Here is a 19,483-nt window from a genome sequence, read left to right as displayed (position 1 = left end):
AGAAGGATATCAGACAATTGTGTGCTTGGGAAGTTCTCTGAGCTCTGTGGGGGAGTTCTTGAACAACTGAGAGTGCTGATACTTCATCCACAACCCTAAGGGTGTAGATGATGCTGGGGTCAACCTAGCCAAATCTGACTGGGGAAAGCCAATCACGAAGTTGAAAATAGGCCCCAGATGCAAGGAGATGAGACAGTTAGATTACTTCCTCTTTTCTAATTTGAGAGGTTTCATGTTGATGAAAATCAGTGTGTTAGAGGCTGCAGAAGACCTAAACAGAGTCACCATGAAGCTGGGCTGTGTCCTCACAGCTGGGGTCCTCTACTTTTCTCCTACCATGCTCTGGGCAGTACAGATGCTACTGGGTAAGTGTTATGTTCATACGTTGGTGTGGGACTGGAGATATGCCTGACTTTGATCAATGGAAAGATACGTGGACTGACTTTGGTCCAGAGAAGCAATGTGCAGGTAGGAAATGAAGGATAGGTATTAGAATGTCTGGTGTGCTGGATGGAATGGCTCTTTCTGAATATAAAAATCTTCAAGCCTTTTCCATTCTTAAGGTGTCCTTGACTGTAATACCCTATTGAGCTACCATCTGAACCTTTTCCTTCCTTTTCTCAAATTTCTTGAAAGAGTAGTTTGCACTTGCTTTTTGCACTTCCTCACTTCTCACTCATACCTCAGTGTTCCCAGTCTGGCTTCCACTGGAAACAGTTTTGCCTAGGGTGCAATGACTTCCATATTGACTGCACCACTGCCCACACTTTTGTTTTTCTGCTGCTAGACTTGTCTGCTGCACTGAGCAGTGTTGGTCACTTATTCTTTTTTTTTATTATTTTTATTTTTATTTATTTATTTTTTTTAAAGATTTTATTTATTTATTTGACAGAGAGAGATTACAAGTAGGCAGAGAGACAGAGGAGGAAGCAGGCTCCCTGCTGAGCAGAGAGCCCGATGCGGGACTCGATCCCAGGACCCCGAGATCATGACCTGAGCCGAAGGCAGCGGCTTAACCCACTGAGCCACCCAGGCACCCTGGTCACTTATTCTTTCTTGGCATTCTCTGCTTGCCTAATTTCAACATGCCATTTTCTCCTTGCATTCCATGTATGAGTCTTTGTCCACATGCCATTTTATCCTTGCACTCCATGTACCTGTCTTTGTCTCTTTGGTGGCTTCTATTCTCTTCCCTTTATAGGCTGGTGTTTTCTACTGCTGCATTTCTGCCTCCCTACCCTACACTCTTTACACAATCTCCTTAGTGAGTTCATTTATCTGTATCATTTTTGCCACTTCAGCTATCTACTTAAGAGTCCAAAGTCATATCGCCAACCCTAATTGTGCTTTTGAGTTTCACAAAGATCCAACTTTGCACAAAACATATCTATCTGCATGTTTCACAGGTATCTCAGTCCAATATTACCAGAGCTGTCCTCTTGGCCCCTACCTCTCCCTAATTTCATCTTTCACTGTGTCTGTCTCAGTTCATAACTACCCACCCAGGCATGGAGGCTAAAAACTTGGGAGAACACCTAGACTCCTCCCTCTTCATCCTCTGCATATAATCAATCAGCAAGTTTGGCAAAGTGTATCTTCTAAACTGTTCTCAAAGACAGAACTAATGGGATGCTAGGAAAAGCCCTCATCATTGTGGACTTTGGATAGTCCAGTAACTTCCTGACTAACCTCTGTGTCTCAGCCTTGTGCCCTTGAAATGGATTCTGCGCTCTGCAGCCAATGCACACAAGGCCCACCATCGCCTAGTTCCTATTTAGCACTTCAGTCTTTGCTGTTATCCTGGAGGCCTGCATATTGCCCTGAAATACGCCCCAACCGGCTGGTATTTATCCACTCACACACCACGTTCTTCCCTATCTCCAAGCTGCGCTCAAACTCCTACCTCTACTTGAAATGATCTCTTTCCATGGCCCCATTCCCTCTCATTCACAAACTTTTGGGCATCCCCTGAAGATTCCGCATGGCTGCCATCTTCCAGGGAAGCTTCTTTGAACTCTTCTTTCAGCCCCAGTGACTGCCTGTTGCGTGTCTTTGTTATTACCTTCCTCCTCATGAAATCATCTCCTCATATGACCTTGCTGTCCACCAAACTGAGTTATTTGTAGACAGGGACAGCGCTTTTTCTTTTTGCTTTTGTTTTTTAACCTTGTCAAATTTATGTTTGAATTTTTAGCAACTGCTTTGTCCCTGATTAAAAAAAAAATTGTTGAATCCTTTTACTGGAGTAGAAACAGGACTGGGTGACTGTATGAAGACACAGCACTGATATCGTGGCAAGAACTCCAGATGCTCTGGTTTCATGCTGTTTTTCTATTAACTAGCTCTGTGTCACCTTGGAAAATTCACTTTTTATATCTCTAATTCCATTTTCTTTTTTAAAAAAGATTTTATTTATTTGAGAGAGAGAGTGAGTGAGTGAGTGCAAGCTGGGGTCAGGGAGGGGTAGCAGGAGAGGGAGAAGCAGACTCCCCACTGAGCAGAGAGCCTGATGCAGGTCTCAGTCCCAGAGCCCTGGGATCATGACCCGAGCTGAAGGCAGATGCTTCACCAACTGAGCCACCCAGGTGTCCCTCTAATGCCATTTTCTTATTCATAAAATGAGCCTAATACCTACCACATAATTTACTGAGTGAAAGTGCCTGGCAACCCACAAGTTCATTTTCAAAATGGAGTGGAGGCTAAGTCTAGTTGAATGATAGCAGAGGAACTGAAAAAGGTAGCAGCGGGGTGGCGAGGGGAGCTGAAGCAGGATCTCAAGAAAACACCTGGTACTGATGCAGTGAAAATCAGGAAGTGGAAAAGGACCTTGCTAGGGGAAGTTACAGGGTAGAAGAAGAGTTTTGGGCTTTCAGAAGTGGAATGAAGGCAAGTGGATCAGGAAAGAATGGAGTGAAGGATTGAGTGTATGGGAACGGTTGTGGGGCTGGAAGAAGGGGAGAGAGATTAAGGGACAAGAAGCAGGAATTAAAATGGGAAGAATGGAAATTACCTTGCTTGAGTCAAGCATGGAGCGAAGAGAGAGATGGGGGAGAAGCAGTGAGAAGATTCAACCTTGAAGCAAAGAAAGAATTGTTCCACGGTTACCAGTACAGACTGGGAACAGAGGTTCGGATCAGAGAGAAGGACATTGGAAGGGCTCTACAGCTGCCATGGAAAGTTTAGGGGACAGTGGGCATCAAGGTAGAGACAGCTGAAAAATGAAGACCTGAAGGGAGGGAGCGAGGGAGGAGACACCACTCGGTCCTGAAAGCTCATGGGTAGATGATATATTCATGGATGGAGAGCCAAGGGAATTTGGGGAGAATGAAAATCTGGAAGGAAATCCCCAAGGAAGGTCTGAGACCTGCAGCTGATCAAGTCTAAACAGTGAAGTGAAGAGAACACTGATTTCTGGACTCAGACAACCTTTCTTTCTTGCTCCATTCCCTACTCCTTTTGAATTTTGGGGTAAGTTATTGAACTATTCTAAGCCTGTTTCTCTTAACTTTATAAAATGGGACATGAAATCACATACCTAGAAAACTTGTCAAGACTAAGTAAAATCATGTGTACAAGTGTCTCGTGGTGTGTGGTGTACATTAAACACCTCCCAGTAAGTATTAAAATCTGATCATCTGCCTTTCCCTTGTGTCCTGTGACTGCTTGCTCTGGGGTCATCGTTGCCTTTGGCCTCTGTTTTCCTGTGCCAGCAGCTGGATGTCATGCTGGTGAGTTCACATTCTGCCATTCTCTCCCTGCCCTCTTCCTCATACCACAGTCCATTCACTGAAAACCCTGGAAAGCCAGTGAATCAAGTTTAAAGTACTGGGTCAAGAGACCCGAATAGGTTTTGGCATCTTCCCCTTTTCATTCTAAAAAGGATGATTCCCCTGGAGATTCCCTTGTGGAGGGAAGTCTTCTGTCTTCTTCCTCCACGTCACAACATTGTTTTCTGGTTCTCAAACCATGCCCTCCTCAGCTGCCCGCTTTGAGATGCTGCAATGTGAAGGACCGGTCAGGACCCAGGACAGCAGCTGCGATTCCCAGGAGGACTTCACAGCCCCAGGGGAAGTTGACTTCCAGGTCAAGGGCTACACTTTCAGTAAACCCTTCCATCTGATTGTGTCATACGGTGAGGTCTCGGGAAGTACAGGCCTTCTCTTTCTCTTTCTCCCATTTCCCAAACCTGCCTGTTCAGCCCGCCAACCACTCAGGAAGTTGCCCCTAGGAAACTGGCCATGGGATGAGATACAGTAGCTCCCCCCCCCCCACTTATCCATGGAAGATATGTTCCGAAACCCCCCAGTGGATGTCTGAAACTGCAGAGAGTACCAAGGCCTAAATATACTGTTCTTTCTAGACATACATACCTATGATAAAATATAAATTAGTCACAGTAAGAGATCAGCAAGAGATTAGAAACAATACCTAATAATAGAATAGTTATAACAATGTACTATGGTAAAAGTTATAAGAATGGTCTCTCCCTCTCTCAAAATACCTTATTGTACTAATACTTACCTATCTTGTGATGATGTGAGATGATAAAATGCCTACTTGATAAGGCAAGGGAGGGGAATGACTAGGCCTTGTGTTAGGCTGCTATTGATCTTCTTCTTTTTTTAAATTTTATTTATTTATTTGACAGAGATCACAAGTAGGCAGAGGGGCAGGCAGAGAGAAAGAGAGGGGGAAGCAGGCCCTCTCCAGGCAGGGAGCCCGATGTGGGGCTCGATCCCAGGACTCTGGGATCATGACCCTAGCCGAAGGCAGAGGCTTTAACCCACTGAGCCATGCAGGTGCCCCATACTATTGATCTTCTGATGATATATCAGAAGGAGGATCATTTGCTTCTGGACTGCAGTTGACCATGGAAAACAAAACTATGGATGAGGGGGGACTACTGTGCCTTCTTCGCCATATTCAGCCCACAAAAGCCAGGGTTCCCTCAGTCTTAGTCCTTAAAGAACTTGTTCTGCTTTCCCAACTAGGGCAAGAATTAACTGGACTCTCAGAGAAAGCTTAGGGAGAAGTCTATGTGGGTAGCACGGGGAACTCCCAAGGAAGACAATGGGTCACACTCAACTCTTGCTTTGGGCCACAGACTGGCTGATCCTCCAAGGTCCAGTCAGCCCTATATTTGAAGGAGATCCATTGATTCTACGCTGCCAGGCCTGGCAAGACTGGCCATTGACCCAAGTGACCTTCTACCGAGATGGCTCAGCAATGGGTCCTCCTGGACCCAAGAAGGAACTCTCCATTGCTGTGGTACGAGAGGCTGACAGTGGGCACTACCACTGCAGTGGCATCTTCAGAAGCCCTGGTCCTGGGAGCCCAGAAACAGCATCTCCTGTGGCCATCAAGGTCCAAGGTAAGAGCTGAAGGGAATGTAATTATGACAAGGGCAGGTGGAGAGACACAGAGGGACCAAGACTGTCTGTCATTGGAGGTGGCAAGATCACCGAAGGCTAAGGAACAGGTTGCTGGAAAATGCCCAAGTTGGGTTTCAGGAGGGACAGCATCTCAGTATTACATTCTCAAGTCATTCAGCCCTCTCCAAGCCCAGTGTGTTTCCCACAGCTCTATCCTACAGATCTGTGCTTCCCAGTGTTCACTGATGGGGCATCTGGACTATTGTCAGATTTGTCCATCTCTGGGTCTTTCCTAATCTTGTTTAGTTGAAGAGAGAGAAGATTTGAAAGGCTCCGATCCTACTTTGCTAAGAGTGTTTATTACTGATGGAAATAGTGGGAAGAAACTGTGGCTGGGTTCTTTGCCTGGCATGGGTCCACCTAAATGTATGATGGCTGAGCTCTTCTTTCTCACCTCTCTCTCTCTCAGAACTATTTCCAGTCCCACTTCTCAGAGCCACCCCCTCAGCTGAGCCTCAATATGGAGACCCGGTGACCTTGAGTTGTCAGACAAAACTGCCCCTGCAGAGGTCAACTGCCCGCCTCTTCTACTCCTTCTATAAGGACAGCAGGATAGTGCGTGACAGAGGCCTCTCCCCAGAACTACAGATCCCCACAGCTTCAGAGGCACACTCTGGGTCCTACTGGTGTGAGGCAGCCACTGAGGACAACCAAGTTTGGAAACAGAGCTCCAAGCTGGAGATCCGGGTACAGGGTAAGTTAGTGCATGTTTGTCAGATGTGTATGAAAAGTGAGGGAGAAGACTGAGTGCATGAGCTGGGGTTTGGTATAAGTAGGTTAAGAAGGACACAGAGAAGTCAGGAATAATAAGCCAGAGTCCCTGGGGATAGAAGAGAACACAGATAGGGAACTTCTTTCTCAGACCACGGTGCACAACTCACCAAACCAAGACCTGAGCCAGCTCCACAGCTGCTGTCCCATAGACCTTCTGCTCCCTACATGAACTATGGGAATCCACAGGAATATAGTATCTAGAATGAAGATGAGGTACTCTGGAGTTTATGTTCAGTTCAGGGACCCCCAATTAAAAAGGCTGCACTTGACCTGAAATAATATATCCAGAGGAGGCGGTAACCAGGGCAATGAAGGGCTTGAAGCCATGTCATAAGAAAAATAATGGAGGGAGCAGAAGATACTCATCTTGAAGAGGAGTTGACCCAAGGGGCCAGTGGAGGTGTCCTCAAAACACGGAAGGCTGGCACAAAGACGAGGAATTATACTAATGTCATATACAGTGAAGATGTTGACCTAGAACCAGTGACCGCATCCACACTGTCCAGAATTAGGTTCTGCCTTGATAGAGTAAGAATTGGTTAATATCAATAGGCCCTATAATGATGAAGCCTCATCACTAAAGATTTTCAAACTGAGGTAGCCAAGCTTCAGATTCCAATTTTGACCATGAGGGAGTCTTCAGCTGTCTGCTGCAGCTACTTTCAGAAAACAAGAAAGATTGACCACGAATATGAGGTTAGGGCCAGAGTCAGACTTCACTCTGATAATATCTGCCTCTTACCCCAAAATGCAGGTCCCTCCAGCTCGACTGCACCCCCCACCTTGAATCAACCTCCTCAGAAATCAGCTGTTCCAGAACCTACTCCAGCAGCCTCCCCTGGACCTCAGCCTCCACTGTCCACCCCTTCAAAGGATCCAGGCTTCTCCGCTCCTGCGCAGGTGTCAGATCCCCATCTGTATCACCAGATGGGCATTCTTCTCAAACAAATGCAGGATATGAGAGCTCTCCTCGGTCACCTGGTCACAGAACTGAGGAACTTATCTGCCCTCCTGAAGCTTGAGACCACAAAGGGTTCTGCCAAATATGAGTAAATAATTCACTTGCAGTGTTGCTCAACTACTCCCAATAAATTTGACTTTTTCTACTTTTCCTCTTTCTGTCCTTTACACACACATAAATAGTCTTACAAATTGCCTAGTATTTTGTTAGAGTAACAGAGATGGGTGAGTATAAATAAATGTGCACAGAGTGATCCTCAGAATTTAGCCATAATTGTATGGTCGCTCATAACTTAGGTTCTGATCTCTGTGACCAGGGGTTACCTTCCTTTGCTCAGACCAGAATCTGGTGACTGAAAGAAAATCAGCGAGATGGATTTAATGCAGCAGTTTCAGTTGGAGGCCATCTCCCACCCCCACCAAAGGGGACATTTGACAATGTCTAGAGACATGTTTGGTCTTCACATTGTGGGGGTAGTGCCATCGGCATCTAGTGAGTAGAAGCCAAAGGTGCTGCTAACCGTCAAATAACACTATGGACAGCCCCCACAGCAGAAGAGTATCTCGCCCAAAGTGGTCAGTAGTGCTGAGATTAAGAAACTTCAGCCTTATGGAAGCTAGGTGTTAGACTCTGGGGTGGCCCCTTGCTTCTTCTACTTGCCGCCCCCTCCAGCATCATTCAGCAGATATTAATTACATGCTAGTATTTTGTTGGCCTCTATGACCTATCAAAATTTGTGCTATGTTAAGTATACTGATTAGATAGTGTCTCTGTCTACAGAGGGTTTAGACTTTGGGATAAAGGAGCAGTAATATGCTTTTCCATAAAGCAATAAAAGGAGGGTGTGTAAAAATTTCCCACAGGATCCTACTAAACTCAGAAATACATGATCAAGCATAACATTGCCAAAACAGCAATTTTCGGTTTTAATATACTTGTCTCTGAAATATTTTTTAAAGGCATATTTGAGTTTATTTTGGTACATAATGATGCTTTTTTCTGCATTTGGACTCTATTGTACAGTCACAGCCAATGAAAGATAGGTTGACAGACTCTACAGTAACCTTTGGTCAATGGGTTTGCACACCATTTTAGAATGACCTCAGTCAATGAGCATTCTACCATGTTATCCTAAATCATGTGGTATGATGTTATCCACCTTATTTTTTGTTTGTGCCATTTATTCTGTGCAATACTGACCCACAGTGATTTACAAAAATGTGCGTGTGATCACTCCAGACATGCCACAAGGAAACAAAGGAATAGAATCATGCTGGATATTAAAATATGAGTTTTATGGTGGTTCCTAGCACTCTCCAAAATGCAAGTTTTATGGTGGTTCCTAACACCTTCAGGGGGAAGGATCAGGAGGCAGCTGGGAACTGGAAAAGGCTGATAAACGTCTTTGCAGCCTGAGAGGATCAGCTCACAGTTGTGTGAATGGGAGTTGCAAGAAATGATGACCAAAGGTATTTCTTGACTTTGGTGGATTTGAAAACATGGAAGCTCAATTGCCAGAGGACCATGCTGGATATACTATGTTAGAACCATTTCACGTGGGGTTGATTTCAGCAAATGGTACCATTGTCATGAATGTAAACTCTCATGCTGAATAAAGAATCTGTGTACAGATAAGAAAAGCTATCAGAGATCCAGGAAGGAAGTCATGGATACAGCTGACTGAGATAAGTGTCAGCTCTGAACTCCTCATCCATGTGTCTAGGTACGCCTCTATCTTCGCACTGCATCTGATTTTTTTTTTTAACCTTACTTCTTTTGGAGAGTGAGCTCTTTGAGAGCTCCTTGACCTCTTTGTGCCACATTGATTCTTTGGTGTCTAGTTTAATGAGATATAGTTAAGCGCTAAAATTCTGTTAGTTGAATTGAATTGGGCCAGGATAAGGGATGATACCTAGAAGGAGATCGAAATTAAGCTGGACCTTACAGGATGAGTGTCATGTCTGACATCAGCAAAATCTCCAGACTCTGCTCTGGGGGAACTAGCCTAGTCAACTACTTGGAAGCCTCAAGAAAAGGATCTCCCATCATCAGGGGTAAGGCAAGAACAGAGCTGAAAGAATGGGGGGAGGGATTTACTTGTTTCCTTCTGCCCCTCTAGCCTGGGGAGTTTGGGTGGGGGAGATGAATTGTTACACTGGGTTGGGTTTATGGCTGTGAAGTCTAGGATTCTGTAACCCACAGAAGTCCCAGTGCATCCATGTTAGATTTTTGTCTCTGAAGTCAACGTTAGATAGCAAGCACAACCACTATGTTGTGAAGTTGAATCCAGTGCCTGGGTGTATATGCCCAAAATAAATTTTAGTGTATGTGTATCAGAAGACAAGTATAATAATGTTCATAATAGCACTATCTGTAAAAGCAAAACTTTGGAATCAATTCAGTTGTCCACCAACAGAAAAATGGGAAAACTGTGCTATTTTCAGAGTGGAATACTATACAACAGTAAAAAAATTAAACCATAGCTAAAATCAAGCAATATAAAAAATATCAGGAATATAACATTGAGGGGAAAGATACCACATAGCAAGACACTCTTTATAGAAATTTAAAAATTAGTACAAGAATATATTATTTAGGCACTTATACTAGCATAGGATAAACTTTTTAAAAGGCATGATGTGGAAACACCAAGATCAGGGTATTAGTTACCTTGACAGGCTGACTGGGGAGACCACGAGGGAGAAACACATAGGTACATATAAATTATTAGTAATTTTAAAAATCTTCTCTGAGTAAGAATTTAGGTTTCCTTTAAATATATATATTCTCTAAATTATTTTCAAATTCCTATGTGTTTGCTGCCTTTATTTTTTCTCAGATGTAACAAAAGCCAAGTTCGTTACCTACTATGTGGAGTAGTTCTTTCCTCTATTGCTCCTCCTCATGTAATCATTCCAACTTGTTAAAGACTGCCCCAGTGTACCCTCAGTATTACTGAATTTGGTGAACCTTTGTTTGTTGACCTGAAAGTCATGACTGTGTGTTTCACACATTTTCCCCAATCTTAATCAGGTCAGACAAAATAGCTAATTTTTTTTCAATACTGAAGAATCTTCATTTAATTTGACAGTTGTATATGGAGTATTGTGTTGTTAGAAAAAAAAAAGTGCTATAAAAAAATAAATTTAACATGACCTTGGTTTTCAAAGAAGAGTTCAACTGAAGTTTATAAAGTCATAAGTTGATTGTGCTACATGTTCCTTTATTCTGTTATACATCTGTGAGGGAAAAAAAATCCACAACAACAGCACAGCAATGGAAACAGTAAGCACAGTGAAAGGGAAATCTATGAAATGGGAGAAAATATCTGCAAACCATTTATCTGATAAGGCATTAACATCCGAAATATATAAGGAACTCTTACAATTAAATAGGAAAAAAACCAAATAACTTGAATTAAAAATGGGCAAGGACCTACATAGACGTTTCTCAAAATAAAACCAAAAAATGTCCATCAGGTATGTGAAAAGGCGCTCGACATCACCAGTCATCAGGAAAATGCAAATCAAAACCACTAGGAGATACACTGCACACCTGTGAGACTGGCTAGTATCAAAAAGACAAGAAGTCAGAAGTAGTGATGAGAATTTGGAGGAGAGAGAGCTCTGTGCACTGCTGGTGGGAATGCAAACTGGTGCAGCCACTGTACAAAACAGTATGGGGGGCTCCTTAAAAAGTTAAAAATAGAACTATCTTATGAGGGACACTGTGGTGCAGTGGGTTAAGTGGCCAACTCTTGGTTTTGGCTCAGGTCATGATCTCAGGGTTGTGAGATCGAGCCCCTTGTAGGGCTCTGTGGTCAGAGTCTGCTTGAGATTCTCTCTCTCCCTCTCCCTCTGTCACTTCCCTTGCTTGCTCACTCTTTCTCTATCTCTCCCTCTCAAATAAATAAATAAACCCTAAAAAAAAAAAAAAAAAAAGTTCTCCAGGGCAGGTCAGATGGTTAAGCATCTGCCTTTGGCTCAGATCATGATGTCCAGGTCCTAGGATGGAGCCCCGAGTCCAGCTCCTTGCTCAGGAGGAGTCTGACTCTTCCTCCCTCTCTGCCCCTCCCCCTACCTCATGCATTCTCTCTCTCTCTCTCTCTCTCTTTCTCTCAAATGAATAAATAAAATCTTTTTAAAAAATAAAGAACAATCTTATGAGCAGGAATCCCACTTCTGGAGTCATATTCAAAGGAGACAAAATCATTATCTCAAGGAGATACCTGCACTCCCAAGCTCAATGCAGTACTGTTCACAGTAGCCAAAGTGTGGGAACGACCTAAATGCTAAACGTCTATCGAAGAGGAAGGGATGAGGAAACGTGAGACTTGCATGTGCATGTGTCAGAGTCCTGCCACTCACAACAGCATGGATGAACTTGGAAGACATTCCGCTAAGCAGAATAAGCCAGACACAGAAAGGCAAATATTATTTATGTGTGGAATCTAAAATAGACTCAAGCAGATGGTAGAATGGTGGTTGTCAGAGGCTCAGAGAGAAAGAGAGAGAGGGAGAGAGAGAATGAGGAATTGCTTCATGAGATTATGGAGCCTGAGAAGTCCCACGATGGGGTGTCTGCCGCTGGAGACCCAGGAAGATGTAATTCAGTCTGAGTCCAAAGGCCTGAGAAGCAGGACAGCTGAAGATGAGATGAGATATCCCAGTTCAGTCATAGAAACGGGGAAGGGGGTAGGGGACTGGGCAAACTCCTCTTACCTCTGGCTTTTTCTCTAAAAGAGAAAATAATGCCTAGAACACAATACCATTTATGTAGATCAATAACACGAGACATTCCTCAGGGATGAACACGTGTGTGTATCGGGTACATCTGAAAAGCATCATGCCATGGGTACTCGTGGGGGGCAGAGGAGAAGGGCAGTGTACATAGAGGTAAAAAATGAATAATAGACCTGGAGAGGGGACCTGAACAGTCTGGGGGACAAGCTGCTGTGAGCAGGAGAGACAGCGCACGTTTTGGAGTGAGATGGACTTCTACTCAAATCCCAGCTCTACCGCCTCGGTTACTAATCATCATCCTCAATGGCCCCTTGTCAGGATTAAACACAGGAATGGGGTGTCTGTGGGCTCAGGGGCTCCCTGCTCCAGCACTCACGGAGAGAAAGGAGGCACTGTCGCCGTCATGGTCAGCAGCAGCAGTACTGTCATCGTCACTGAGAACATTTTGGTCATCCGAATTCTTAGCAGAAGATGGCGTATCTTGTCCACAAATTACGTCATGAAGGGCTTCCAAGAATTGCTCAGGTAACAAGTGATAACTGCTACATCTCTGCACAGTAAAGAGGTGAAGAATTAGAAATTCTGCCGGGAAAAGTCTTGGATGGAGAAAAACATCAAACATGGGGGGAAATACAGAAGGAAGCCCGGAATAAAGATACATTGGGTGGGAGATGCTTCAAGCCAGATTCTGATCACAGTCTATCGATGAGTCTAGAGATTTTCAGGAAAACTATACACTTCATGAATATTTGGTGTAATCAGGTCCCTGCTTTTCAGAGCCCTATGAGTTTACAGATCCATATATGACTGTGTTTTATTAAAATCAGTCCACAAACGGGATCTGAAATGGCCAGCCTACCTTAAATGACCAACCACATTTCCCTAAGAGCCATTTGCATTTTTAAAATATTTTTATTTTAAAATAAAATGAATAAATGAAACAAGAATAAATGAAACAAGATGGGATTGGGAGGGAGACAAACCATAAGTGACTCTTGATCTCACAAAACAAACTGAGGGTTGCTGGGGGGAGGGGGGTTGGGAGAAGGGGGTGCGGTTATGGACATTGGGGAGGGTATGTGCTTTGGTGAGTGCTGTGAAGTGTGTAAACCTGGCGATTTACAGACCTGTACCCCTGGGGATAAAAATATATTATATGTTTATTTAAAAATATTTTTTATTTTATTATTTATTTATTTGACAGAGAGAGAGAGAGACAGTGAGAGAGGGAATACAGGAAGGGGGAGCGCGAGTGGGAGAAGCAGACTTCCCACAGAGCAGGGAGCCCAATGTGGGGCTTAGTCCCTGGATACTTACCAACTGAGCCACCAGGGCACTTGCATTTTTAACAAAAGCTGCCATACAAAGAACAACCATGAGGGAATTCTCGGAGTGGAGTAGTCGCTATCAGCAAGCAAGAGGGAGAAGACTGTTGAAGGGAGTTGACAGTATTTAACATATTGTCCTTTTCCTCCCTGCCACAGTCCCAGAGCAAAGAGGTGCTTGGTACTCTAAGACCACAGGTGAGGATAGGAGACCGTCCAAGGAGACATACAATCAGGTTGGAAAATTCATTAAGTATTTACATGAGAATTCAGGTTCCCCATTGCTTAGGGTATGATCACGTGGCTCTCGAAGCACAAGAATTAGAGCTGGGAGGTCAGATCTGAGAAGTTTCTGAGGGGCTGATGCAGTGACCTCTCTGCACCAGGTAAGCTGGGTGGGGAGAGCTTGCAGGGAGGGTTAGAGGGAGGAAGGCACAGGAGTGGAGATGCTGTAGGGTGAGAGATGCTGGAGTGGAGATGCTGTAGGGTGAGAGATGCTGGAGTGGAGATGCGGTGGGGGGGGGGGTGGTCAAAAACAACCTTTCTGAGGGTTTAAATTTTCGGGAAGGGAGAAAGAAGGGGAAACGCATTGCAGTTCCCTTCTTAACTGGAACTTCAGAAAACAGTGATAGGGAAGGTGGTTGGCGAGTCCTACCCTTCTGTCCACTCAGGAGGCTGAGCTCTGGGGACAGGGACCCCAGGGCCAGCCTCCCAAGGCCTTGCACCAGCAGGGAATGAGCAGAATAAAGGCCCCAGGTAGACCTTGAGGACATGGGGAGGTATTTCTGTCAGTTGAGGTTTACAGGGCCAGCTGGAAAGTGGGGGGGGGGGGAATGAGAGGGGGATGTCAGTGGGAGCCTGAAGGAGACAGGGTCACCTGTCACCGTTTGGGGTGGGATGTGACTTCTTAGGCTGCAGAGGGCATAAACTCTGCTCCGAATGCCTTCTCTGTAGGGGTTGGGGCTGAACTGAGATGTGAGGTGGCTTCAGGGGTGCTGGGGAAGACGGTGCCTGGTGCCTGGGACACCGGAGGGCTGACACTTATGCAGCCCGTGTGCTGCTGCCTCCAGTCACCATTTTCAGGAATTGAGAATGGGTAGGAGGAGCGCAATGCCCCCCCATCGGGGCTCAGGGCTCAGCACTGGTCAGCCTTTCCAGTAGTAAAGTGGAGACATGAATCGTCTCTGCCTCTTTGGTTGCTGTGAGGATGAAAGATGAAATTATGACATGGTGTTAAGGAAAAAAGAGAACAGCGGTGGAACAAAGCACTTAAAAACTGATTGCAGACGTCGTCCTGCAGCCACTGAGGGCAGGTCCGTCATGTGGGCACTGACAGCCCTTCTGCTCCTCGGTGAGTCCTCCATGCACCACCAACAGCATAGGGACTGGCTGTAGGGGAGAGGGGACCAGAGTGTGTGTGTGTGTGTGTGTGTGTGTGTGTGTGTGTGTGTGTTGGGCGATAGTCCCCAATTCCAAACAGTAGTTCACTATTTTTCGAGGATAAAGAGAAGGGGGTTTTCTCAGAGCCAGGGAAACTAAAAGCAGAAGAAAACCAGGTCTGGAGACCCATGGAGTTTCCCCCGAGGTGAAGAGGTACTTCAGTTTCCTCTTGTCCCTGACATTCTCCCTCACTCTCGTTTTGCAGTCCCAAGCGGCGGGCGAGCTGGTGAGTCTTGACATCCCTCAGCCCAACTTTTGACAACTTCCACACACACACACACACACCCAAGTGACCTGCTTGGGCCGCCCCACTTCCTGGCCGTTGTGGGACAGTGTCTCTTTCCATGTCTCCTCAATCCCTGTGACTCAGTTTACTTCTAAGCACTCCGAAATGGGTCCTGGGAGCTTGCAGTCCGGTGTGGTGTGTCCTGCCACGGGGACGGTGTGGTCATGTGGGCTGGGTCCTGGAAGCTGGAGTTTGCTCAGATTTGCCAACCTCAGACCACACTCTGGGCACCTCGCCTTGATTCTCTGGCCCACACTGCCCCCCTCCCATACACCCCCAGCTACTCTGGAGAAGCCTACGTTGTCTCTACACCCGCCCTGGACCACCATCTTCAAGGGGGAGCGGGTGACCTTGCGCTGTGATGGGTACCACCCTCCGCTTCTGGAGCTCCGGCCCATCAGCACTCTCTGGTACTCGGGCCACCTCCTTCTGCCCTCCCACAAGAAGAGCATCGAGGTACAGACACCAGGGGTGTATCGATGCCAGACTCGGGGAGCACCTGTCAGTGACCCCATCCACCTCTCTGTTTCCAACGGTGAGTGTTTGAGCCTGGGGGCGGGGCTCCGCTCATCTCCCCTGGACTTACTGGCCCTCCAGTGGGAGAGAACATCGGGCCACTCCGTCTGGGGCGGGGACTGGGGACTAACTCGGTTCTCTGCAGATGTAGCGTTATGTGCAAGAGGAGGTAAGGCTTGTCTGACCCCAAAGGTCCCCTCACCCCTCTGCCTGAGTGGGAAGCAATAAACATTTGTGCTTATTTATGAGTCTAGCTCAGAAGGGCAGAGGCTCTAAGGGCCTGGGGTACTGGACAGGGAACTTTGGAGGAGGGGTCAGCGAAGGACGGGGAAGAGCAAGGGGGGTAGGGAGTGAGGGTCCCTGGGCAGGCTGTGTGCGGCTGGGAGAATTATTCCTGATTGAACAGCACCACGCTTCTCTGTGCTTCCCAGCAGCAAAACAGGGACAATAATTGTATCTGTGTCTTTGGTGGTTGTGAGGATGAAAAAAGAATTACAACTCGTTGTCAGGGAAAAAAGAGGGCAGCTGTGGAACAAAGCGCTCAGAAGTGTATTGCAGACACACACGTGTACATAGGGCTCAATTCAGAAACTGACTTCCCGGAGTCATGTAAAGGGTTTCAAAGCAGGATAAGAAAATAGCAATAGTTCATTCTTTAGAGTACAGGATTAGCTACTTGATAGGGAATATTACATCATCTTAGCCTGATGGGCCATGGTTTGTATTCAGGACTCAAAGCTCATCCTTCCCATAGCCTCTACCTCCTGCCTGCACTCTCTGGTTTGTTGTTTGGAAGTTGATAGTTCAGATGAGACACTGGCCATGAGAGCAGGTGGCTGCCGACTGTGAATAGCGTAGCAGACGGATTGGGACTGTTGCTCTCAGAGTTCTTTCTCCGATGGCATTCAGAACAGATCAGGTATGAAGACGATGGTGATCCGTAAATGTGAGGTGCTGTGGGAGATGCCCTGCCCTGTCCTGCAGGGTTAGGGAAGTTTCCTGGAGGAGAAAAGGTCTAAGGCTAGACCTACAGGACAAGTAGGTCTCAACTAAAACAGATGTGTGTGTGTAAGGGGTGGTCTTCTTGGTAGGTACAAAGGCCCCGGGCACAGAGCAGGTACAGTGCTCCCAATGTGTATGCTGTGCAAGGTTCCACTTAGTCTGCATTAGGAGTGGCAGGTGGGGACAGTGAGGGAGACACTGGGCAAGCGACAATACTGAGATGGTCCTGGAAAGCTAAGCAGGGCCCAGGTGAAGAAGGCCCCTAGGGCATCCTGGGGAGTGTAAACCTGATCCTGATGGCCATTACTCTTTGATGGGGCTGGAACCCAGAACCAGGCATCTTTGCCTTCCTAAGCCGTAAGGGCAGAGGGGGCCATTGGCTTTCCTCTCCCCTCGCCTCCCAGTGCATCCAGCTCCGAGGCTCCTGGGGCGCCCGCCTGCAGTGTATTAAGTGGGGAGGAGGCGAGCCACCGTGCAGGGACGGGGAGCAGGGAGGCCTAGGAGAACGGGAGACCCCCAGGGCTGGACTTCTCTGGGGATCAGGCCGGTCTGTGGTGACTGTCGTAGACTGGCTGATCCTGCAAGTGCCCTACGCGGCGGTGTTCGAGGGCGAGCCGCTGGTCATGCGCTGCCGCGGCTGGTACGACAAGATGGTCTACAAGCTTCACTACTACCACGACGGCAAGGCGGTGCGCTACTTCCACTCCAGCGCCAACTACACGGTGCCGCAGGCGCGCGCCAGCGACAGCGGCCGCTACCAGTGCTCGGGCACCATGCGCATCCCGGTGGAGAGCGCGCCCATGTTCTCCGCCAAGGCGGCCGTGACCGTGCAAGGTGGGAACACCTGCGGCCCCGGGAGGGAGGCAATCGAGCGCTGGGAAGTTCTGGGACGCGAACCAAGGAGGGCGGGGAGGAAGGAGGTTCAAGTAGCCGCCGCGAGGCAGATTTCTCCCCGAACCCACCGAAGCTTTCGCCTCTCCTCCGCTGTGAAGGCGCCCCTGCTGCTCAGCCTGCACGGGGACGAGTGTCCCTATCTCCCCGCACACCTCCGGCTTCTTACTTCTTAGCTGAGGGGAACTCCACATAGGGGGCAGCTCTATCCAAGTCCCAGGCAAAGGGGCGGCAGGGGTCGGGGTGGCTGTACTAGTGGGGCGAGGGAATGGCTCGGAGCATCCTGCCAGGCGGACGCTCCTCCCCCCGAGTCAGGGGATCAAACTGGGTGTTAGTCCGGATGTGACAGGAAGGGTCTTGCCGGCTCTCCCCCGACTCCCCTGCGAGTTTTCCTCGTCCTTCGAGGCCTCGGCCCCTTGCCCCACACTTCAGAAGTCTTCCCCCCTCCCTCTGCACGCACACACAGCTCCTCCCACTCCTTCTCTGTCCCCTGGTCCGCGGGGAGCCCTCACGGGAAACCCGAAGGACAGAGGGGTCGCGGGGCCGTGGACCCGCGAGACCTCGTCCCCTGGGACCCCTGCGCTGGCCCACCGTGTACCCTCAGCCTCCGGAACCCCTCTCCGCAGAGCTGTTCCCGGCGCCGGTGCTGAGGGTGACGGGCCGGGCGGAGGCCCGCGGCGGGGTGGCCGTGCGCTGCGACACCCGCCTGCACCCGCAGAAGCGCGACACGCCGCTGCAGTTCGCCTTCTACAAGTACAGTCGCCCCGTGCGCCGCTTCGACTGGGGCGCGGAGTACACGGTCCCCGAGTCCGAGGTCGAGGAGCTCGAGTCGTACTGGTGCGAGGCCGCTACCGCCACGCGGAGCGTCCGGAAACGCAGCCCTTGGCTGCAGCTTGCCGGGCGCGGTGAGTGACCGCACCTCCCGCACGTTTCCCCCCAACCCATCGCACCCCACCCCGCGGCGGGCAGCCCCGCCTCCGCCTCCGCCTCCGCACCCCGAGTCTCCCTCGCGTCGCGCGGCCCTTCCAGCTCCGTCTCCGGGTCTACGCCCTCCTCACTACCCCCCCCCCTTCTCTCCTCTCCACCCCATCCCCTCTGCTCTCCTCACCCACCCCTTTTCTCTCTCCTCTCCACCCCAACCCCTCTTCTTCACTCCTCCCTCTCCCCTTCCGCTCCATCCCGGCCCTCCTTACTCCCCTCTGGCCCGTGCGCCCCGCTTCCGCCGCGGGCTGTGCGAGAGCCTTGTGTTGCGTTCGCAGGTTCTCCGCTGGACTTGGCGTCCACCTCCGCCGCAGGCCCCCAGGCTGCCACGTTGGCGCCGGGTAACCAGCCGCTTTCCTTCAGAAAGCCCCCGGTGTCCAGATCGGCCTCGACGGCCACCTCCGTCCAGAACACCACCTCATCCGGGCTGCAGTTCCCCGCGGGCAGAGCCCCCACAGCTGGGCCGCCCGCCTGCGCCCCGCCGACGCCCTTGGAACCGTCCGCTGGAGCCCTGAAACCCGACGTGGACCTTCTGCTCCAAGAAATGCAGCTGCTCAAGGGCCTTCTGAACCGGGTGGTCCTGGAATTAAAGGAGCCCCAGGCCTTCCCAGAGCACAGGGGAACGCTGGAGACCCCCACCTCCCACTTTGCCGTGAGCGGGAGAACCCCGGAGACCACTATTGTGGAGAGCTGAGGGGGGGGGGGCGCTCCTGTCCCCTCCTCCAGGGTCCTGCCTCTCCTCTCCCCTGCTTCCCACCTGCAGAGACCCCGCGAAGCCATCTCTGCTCGCGCTTTGTTTGGCGGTGATGGTAAAGGAGCATCATAAAGTGTGGTGGCTGACGATCTGGGGTCGCATCTTCTTGAGCATCTGCAAGCATGAGGCCGGTCCTCAGGTCTCTTCCTCCACTCGCAGGACTCCCTTTCTGTTACTTGCCTTCTATTGGCAAGTTTATTTAGTCACCCTTAGCTTTTCATAGATGCCGACCCAGTACGCAGGGCAGCACAGGAAACAGTTGGGTGTTTCGGGTCATTGAGACAATGAACCCTTTGGCTCCTCCTGCCTCCTGTGGATCTGGACAGTGGGGTGGGCTTTGACCAGGTTCACTTCAGCCAGAACTTAAACTAAGCGGTGT

The 19,483-nt window shown here is 48.7% G+C and overlaps 2 protein-coding genes across 5 annotated transcripts; both read left to right on the top strand.

Moving 5' to 3' along the window:
- Positions 1-232: 232 nt before the first annotated feature.
- FCRLA (Fc receptor like A) lies at positions 233-7,317 on the top strand. Of its 2 annotated transcripts, XM_059145972.1 has the most exons (6): positions 234-365; positions 3,711-3,728; positions 3,980-4,132; positions 5,105-5,371; positions 5,842-6,126; positions 6,961-7,317. In XM_059145972.1, exons 1-6 carry the CDS (start codon positions 239-241, stop codon positions 7,257-7,259), a joined length of 1,149 nt encoding a protein of 382 aa, XP_059001955.1. In that variant the 5' UTR covers positions 234-238; the 3' UTR covers positions 7,260-7,317. The 2 variants fall into 2 exon arrangements, with proteins under 2 accessions (XP_059001956.1, XP_059001955.1); XM_059145973.1 differs by lacking the exon at positions 3,711-3,728 and having other exon boundaries at positions 233-365.
- A 7,237-nt stretch (positions 7,318-14,554) lies between these two features.
- On the top strand, positions 14,555-19,103 carry FCRLB (Fc receptor like B). 3 transcript variants are annotated; one of them, XM_059146479.1, is made up of 6 exons: positions 14,555-14,585; positions 14,880-14,900; positions 15,241-15,495; positions 17,046-17,312; positions 17,996-18,274; positions 18,629-19,103. In XM_059146479.1, the coding sequence occupies exons 1-6, from the start codon at positions 14,555-14,557 to the stop codon at positions 19,042-19,044; spliced, it is 1,269 nt and encodes a 422-aa protein (XP_059002462.1). In that variant the 3' UTR covers positions 19,045-19,103. The 3 variants fall into 3 exon arrangements, with proteins under 3 accessions (XP_059002462.1, XP_059002463.1, XP_059002464.1); XM_059146480.1 differs by having other exon boundaries at positions 18,129-18,274; positions 18,629-18,933; XM_059146481.1 differs by lacking the exon at positions 14,880-14,900 and having other exon boundaries at positions 18,129-18,274; positions 18,629-18,933.
- The last annotated feature ends 380 nt before the right edge of the window (positions 19,104-19,483 follow it).

This window comes from Mustela lutreola, chromosome 14, assembly GCF_030435805.1.
Source record: "Mustela lutreola isolate mMusLut2 chromosome 14, mMusLut2.pri, whole genome shotgun sequence".
Classification (NCBI taxonomy): Eukaryota; Metazoa; Chordata; class Mammalia; order Carnivora; family Mustelidae; genus Mustela; species Mustela lutreola.
Note: the sequence above shows the minus strand (reverse complement) of the source record. Positions and strands in the feature narration are given on the sequence as shown.